General features: G+C 47.3%; 1 protein-coding gene across 1 annotated transcript; it reads left to right on the plus strand.

Moving 5' to 3' along the window:
• The first annotated feature begins 440 nt into the window (after window positions 1-440).
• LOC131397757 (zinc finger protein 154-like) lies at window positions 441-6,867 on the plus strand. Its single transcript, XM_058530807.1, is given in 5 exon segments — window positions 441-967; window positions 1,049-1,138; window positions 1,389-2,144; window positions 2,210-2,331; window positions 6,713-6,867. Coding segments are annotated over 5 exon segments (1,650 nt in total).
• Window positions 6,868-7,157: the final 290 nt, after the last annotated feature.

Genomic DNA, 7,157 nt, shown 5'->3' on the forward strand with positions numbered 1-7,157 from the left:
CCGCTATGTCACAGGACTGGCCCCTGATTCTCTTTTCTGTGGTCTGTTATGGGCTGAGTTGTTCTGGGACAGTGCAGGCCATTCACCTCTCCTCTCATTCCATTAGGACTTGTATCCTCCATGTCCCATATGGTTGCTGAACTAAGTCTTAGGGGAAAAAGTTCTTTCAAGGTGTAGACACTGCGTCTCGTCCTTGTGTCACTCTGTATTTGTATCCTTCCCAAGGTGAAATCTCCACTATTCTGTGACCTTAGGGGCCAGTAATGCAGAGCAGCCACTGATTCTACTGGATCTCAACACCCTTGTCTTGAAAAACATCCCATAGATTCATTGTGAGATGAGACAGATGCACACTTGTGATGGAGTTGCCCCTCCCTATAGTCAACATGTACTTCACCAGGGTTTCTTTGTGTTCAGGTTGCTGCTGTGGAGCAGAGGATATGGAGGCTCCCTTGGAACAGAGCATTTCTGTAGAAGTTTCACCTGCCTGGACTCCCAAGGCAGCTCCATCTTCCCAGAACACCCACCCCTGTGAGATGTGTGGACCAGTCTTGAGAGACATTTTGCACTTGGCTGAGCAGCAAGGAACACAACACAGCCTGAAACTGTTGAGGTGTGGGGCTTGTGCAAAACAATTTTATTTCAGTGCAAATATTCAACAGCACGAGGAACAGCACATGGGAGAGGAACACTTCAGAAGCAGTGTGGACAGGGCCTTGTTTGTGAAGAGCTGCAGATTCCATGTGTCAGGGAAGTCATTTACCTGGGAGGAGGTTGAGAAGGACTTTCTGGCCAGCTTGGGACATCAGCAGCAACAGGCCACTTACACCAGGGAAAAGCCAGAGAAAATCACCCAGTGCAGGGCCACTTTACCAGGCAGAAAAAGTCATTACACCTGGGGAGAATGCAAGAAAGCCTTCAACCCCAGAGGCACACTTGTTCAGGACCAAGGTATCCACACTGGAAGGCATTGTTTTACATGCCATGAATGTGAGAAAACATTCAGGAACAAATTCTCATTTATTGTGCACCACAGAATCCACGCTAGAGGAAGGCTTCATATGTGTGGAGAATGTGGCAAATCTTTTAGGCGAAGCTCAACCCTCATTCAACATCAAAGAATTCATACTGGGACAAGGCCATGCAAGTGCAGCAAGTGTGGGAAATCTTTAAGCCCCAGATCTGTCCTCCTTCATACCCGGAGAAGTCAAAATGGAGAGAACAGTTATGTGTGCAGTGAATGTGAGAAATCTTTTAGCCATAGTTCAGTGTTCCTTCAATATCAGAGTTTGTTCTGGGTAAATGTCTTATAAGTGTCATGACTGTGGGAAATCTTTTACCTCTAGCTCTGCCCTCACTTATCATCAGAGATCTCACACAGGAGATAGGCCTTATGAGTGCAGTGATTGTGGGAAATCTTTTATCTCTCGCTCAGGCCTTTGTTATCATCAGAGAGTTCAGTCTGGAGAAAGGCCTCATGAGTGCAGTGAATGTGGGAAGTCCTTTACCCAAAGATATAACCTCAGCATACACCTAAGAGTTCATTCTGGAGAAAGGCCTTATGAGTGCACAGAATGTGGGAAATCCTTTAAGGATAGATCCCAATTCAATAAACACTGGAGAGGTCACACAGGAGATAGGCCTTACGAGTGTAGTGAATGTGGAAAATGTTTTCTCTCTAGGTCTGACCTCCATTGTCATCAGAGACTTCATTCTGGAGAAAGGCCTTTTGAGTGTACTGAATGTGGGAAATCCTTTATCCAAAGAAGTAATCTCATTTTACATCAGAGAGGTCACACAGGAGAAAGGCCTTATGAGTGCAGTGAATGTGGGAAATCTTTTAACAATAGGTGGACATTCATTCAACATCAGAGAATTCACACAGGAGAAAAGCCTTATGTGTGCAGTGAATGTGGAAAGTCCTTTATCTGTAGCTCCACCCTCCAGTATCATGAGTGAGGTCACCGTGGAGAAAAGCCTTATGAGTGCAGTGAATGTGGGAAATGTTTTACCACTAGCTCTGGTCTCCGTTATCATCAGAGAGTTCACACAGGAGAAAGGCCTTATGAGTGCACTGAATGTGGGAAATCTTTTACCTCTAGCTCCGGCCTCCGTTATCATCGGAGGATTCATGCTAGAGAAAGGTCCTAAAGTGTAATGAATGTGGGAAATCCTTTAGGAATAGGTGGAAGCTCATTATCCACCAGAGAGTTCACACAGGAGAAAAGCCTTATGTGTGCTGTAAATGTGGAAAATCTTTTACCTATGGCTCCATCCTCTGTTATCATCAAAGAGTTCACACTGGAGAAAGGCCTTACGTATGCAGGGAACGTGGGAAGTCTCATACAGCCAGCTCTAGCCTCCATTATCATCAGATCTCATACTGGAGAAAGGCCTTATCAGTGCAGGGAATGTGGGAAATCCTCTAAGGTTAGATCACAATTCATTAAACACCAGTGAGTTCACACTGGAGAAGGGCCTTATGAGTGTAGTGAATGTGGGAAATCCTTTAGACAAAAACCGCACCTTTCAGCATACCACAGAGTTCATAATAGAGAAGGGCTTTAGGAGTGCAGCTAACATGGGAAATCTTTTCACTTCTAGTTCCAGTGTCCATTGTCATCAGAGTTCACACAGGAGATAGGCCTCATGAGTGCAGTTATTATGGAAAGTCCTTTAGCCAAAAATGTTCCCTCCCGCTGGAGAATTCATAATACAGAATGGCCTTATGCACACAGTGAATGTGGGAAATGTTTATGGGGAAATCTACTCTGACTCTACATCAGCGAGTTCAAACTAGAGAATGATATAGATGTACAGGGGATGTGCAATTCCCTGGTTTGGTGTAAAGACATCAGAGGAGACCAAGGAGCCATTTGTCTGAATTGAATCTCATACATCTGACCATGCACAGTGGGGAGATTCCCCATAAGTTGTGGGAAGCATGTGTGGTATGGTGCATTTTCCAGTCTGTCTAGGGCTCTTGCCACATTTATGTCAGTGCCATTTTCTGCAGCCAAAGCCATTTCACCTCTACCACTTGGCAGGTCCACAGTGTGCATCAGTCACCACCCCATTGTGTTCAGAGAAGCTGACCTCTGTTCTCTCAGGTATTGGAGCAAATTAGGAATAACGTGGGGCTGGCCTGGTGGTGTAGTGGTTAAGCTCGCGTACTCTGCTTAAGTGGTCTGGAATGCCAGGCGTAGACCTATGCACTGCTCATCGAGCCATGCTGTGGCAGTGTCCCATATACAAAATAGAGGAAGATGGGCACAGACGTTAGCTCAGGGCCAATCTTCCTCAGCAAAAAGAGGAAGATTTGAGCCCTTACAGGGTCAGCATTCCCTCCTCCTTGACTCCATTGGGCATGAACCTGTGTCAGTTTTGACTCCGGAAGTATCATATGAGTTTGGCTGGCAGCTTTTCACAAAGACAACATTTTCCAGGACATGTTGGTCTCACGTGATACTGGTGTTGAGTTTTTCCAGCTTCCAAGTGACCAACTTGAGAACTGCCTGTCGCACATTGCTTTGGTACAATAATGAAGGCCTTACTGTTTAAGTCCTCTTTAATCTTGGGTGTTCTCTCACTGTGTGGAGTAGTTTATAAACAGGTTTGGGCTCTACCAGTGAAGGGAAAACACTTTTTAAGAGTCTCCAACTTTCTGTGCCTGAGGAGAGACAGTATGATGGCAGAAAATAACTAGCCGTTTTCACTAAATTTCTGAATTGCCACTTACAGCCTTGTAGGAGACACTGCAGGGCTTTTTGGGCCTCATTTGAGACCTGGATGCTGTGTGTTTCAGGAGTCGCAGTGATGACCCTGAGCAGTGGGCTGGTGTGAGAACCTCAAGTGCACCTGAGAGCAGCATGAATTTTTTCCTTCCCAGGAGATCTCACAGGGAACATCAGCACTGGAGGGGATATCTTCCCCAGATCTACAAAGAGCCATGTGCTCTGATGTCCACAGTTCATTGGGTGAGGGTCACTGGTTGTAAGACCATTGGGTCCAGGGGAAACCATAATTGGTACAGAAACACTGGCTTAACAGGGAGTGGAGGAGACTGCAGCCAACTAGATGGGATGTGCCTCTTCTAAAAATGCATCCAGAAATAGTTCTGTGATGGTGACTGTGCAGGATCAGTTTGTACACAAATCAGCACTGCCAGCATGTTTATCTTGTGTAGCTAAAGACACTGTCATCAAAAATAAAAGATTTTGTGAATTTCTATAGCCTCCCAGTGCTGTTCATCTCACAGCCATTACTGCACAGGCAGGAAAAAAGAATGAGGATCCATATTTCACGGATGTGGCTCTTGTGACCTGGGCAGCATTCCTGTTGAGTTGGGTGGAAATGTCCTTAATTGCTTCCCATATTTTTTGTCACTGAGGGAAGACTGACCCCCAGAGGGCATGAGGAACAGATAGTGGAGTGAGTACAGGGTTGCCAAACCTGTTTTCCAAAAAGTGGCACATACAGGTATTTTTTTATCTTGAGCCAATTTTTAAACAATTATTAAGGTATAATTTACATGTACTAAACTGCATGTATTCAAATGTACAATTTTATAACTTTGGACATACGTATGAACGTCTGAAACCATCATCATGGTCCTGATAATGACCTTATCTGTCTCAGTATATTTACCTCATGTCCTATCATAATCTCTCCTCACCCTTCCCACCTCTCCAGCTATTTACTTTCTTTACAATACATACCTTTGCATTTTCTTTAATTTATATGATTGGAATCATAAGCTGTTTAGTCTATTGTTTGTTCTGATTTCCGTTAAGTTTTGTAATTTGAGGTTGACCAATGATGTTATATGAGTAACTCATCTTTTTTTTCTGAGTAATATTCTTATCTTTAGATATACCACTCTTCATCTATTCGTCTTTTTATAGTTGTTTAGGTTATTTCTGTATTTTGACTATTGAAAATAAAGCTGTTGCAAACATTTGTGTCAGTTTTTTGTACAATGTATGTTTCTTTTATCTTTTGTCAATAATGTAGAAGAGTGCAGTGTCTGAGTCACAGGGTAGATGAATGTTTAACTCTTGAAGAAACTGCCAGCCGGTGATCTAACATGAGTGCCCTCTTTTGCACTCCCGCCAGCAGTGTGTGAAAGTTCCATTTCGTCCAAATCCCTGCCAATGCTTGATATGGTCATTCTTCAATTTCAGCCTTTTAATAAAGGTGTGGTGCTATCTCAGTGTCATTTTAATTGCATTGCCCAAAGGATTTGTGATTTTGAGCATTTTTTCATATCTTTATTTCCCAATTGTTTATCTTTTGTAGAATTTCTGTTCATCCCATTTGCCTATTTTCTTTCATATGAGTACGCTGTTTCCCTTTTCATTTTCAAAAAAGACAATGAATAAAGACGTTGGAATTTTGCTCTCAAATGGCGTGAGTGACATTTTTCTATATGGAGTCATTGTTTCTAAATACAGGAAGGCTATTTCTCATTGTTTTTCCTGAAACATTTTGTGTCATGCACAACATGATGGCCATAAAGATCATACACCATTAAGTGTAGGCTGCATTATTATTTTTTTCCTTTTTTTTTTTTTTTTGGTAAGGAAGATTGTCCCTGAGCAAACATCTATGCCAATCTTCCTCTACTTTCTATATGGGACATAGCCACAGCATGGCTTGATGAGTGGTATGTAGGTCTGCGCCCAGGATCTGAACCTGTGAACCCCGGGCGGGGGAAGCCAAGCACACCAAAGTTAACTATGCCAGCAGGCCAGCCCCTAGTTTGCATTATTACCATAATCTCCATCACTTTAGTCCAGGCATTCAAGTAATACCGTAAATCTAGCCCTGGTTTGTAGTGTTTGCCAATTTCCACATTGTAAATTCACGCACCATGGAAGTGCGGGGGATGTGCTCAGAGAAGGAGCAGAAAAATTCTACTGAGTCCCCTCGTGGTTGGCGGAAAAGGGAACGTGGCGTGTGCAGGAGAGTTTACAAGGCGAGGCAGACAGCTGGGGGGCTGCAGGAAGGTGGGAGGTTGCAGAGGCCTCACAGGCGGGAGACATTAGAATCCTGACGGGCTGGAGGGGAGGGACCTCCCTGAACATCCTGAGGGGTCTTGGAGACCCCGAGTGGCCTGACCTTAGTGACAAGGTATCAGAGCAGACACCTTCAGTTCCCAGTTGCCTCCTCCGACCCCACCCGGGACCTTGTAAGGGCTTCTCACCCTCTGGACGCTCTCCGTCCCGCCCTTTTCCTCGTTCCCTCGGTGCTCACTGCCTGTTGGTCTCCAACCGGGGTTCCCCTTCCGTGCGTCTCCCAACGCTGTGGGCTGCTTTTCCAGACACCACAGCTCCGGGAGGATTCCTGCCTTCCCGGGTGGGGGCGGCGGGTCGAGGGGCCTCCGGGCGCCCCACGCGGGCGGTCCCGCCGGGCTCTCCCTGCTCGCGCTTCCCGGCGCCCCTGGGGAGGTCTTGTCCTCCGCGGCCCCACGTGCTTCCAGTCACCAGGGCCTCTTAGCGTCCGAGGTCGCATCTGGAGGGGACGGGAGGAGGGGGCGAGCCAGGTCGGGCGCAGGGTGGGGTGCTGGGGGCCCACAGGGCAGCGCAGACCCACGGTGCCTGGGGCGGGCGGCCCGGAGGAGACCCCCGGGGGATCGCACCCCGCGGAGGGGGTTCAGGAAGGAGCCTCCGCACCCGGCCCGCTTCTCCCTCTGAGGCGACGCCGCGCCCAGCGCTCCTGGCGCTCCTGCCCGGCGGCCTCGAGGGACGCGACGCGGTCCCAGCCCAGCTCCCGCCCCCGGCAGCGCCCCGCCCTCCGCCCCACGGCCCGGGGACGCTCGGAGCCGCCCGGGCCCGCCGCTCGGACGCCCCCTGGCGGCGCGCGTGACCGTCGGGACTCAAGTCCGCGGTTGGGCTGTCCGCGGTGTGTTGTCGACGGAGAAATGAATGTCCGACAGCGGACCACAGAGGCAGAAAGCGCAGAGAACACTCAGCAGGATGAATACCAGAAGCTCCATGTAGCTTGTCATTTTCAAATTGCAGAAAATCAAATTGAGAAAGTAATCCTGAAAGAAGCCAGAGGGGACAAATACCTTACCTGTAGGGGAACAAGATAGGAATCACACTCAACTTCTCCTCAGAAACCATGCAAGAAGAGAGGGATGAGATATTTAAAGT

The sequence above is a fragment of the Diceros bicornis genome, chromosome 34 (genome assembly GCF_020826845.1).
Source record: "Diceros bicornis minor isolate mBicDic1 chromosome 34, mDicBic1.mat.cur, whole genome shotgun sequence".
Lineage (NCBI taxonomy): Eukaryota > Metazoa > Chordata > Mammalia > Perissodactyla > Rhinocerotidae > Diceros > Diceros bicornis.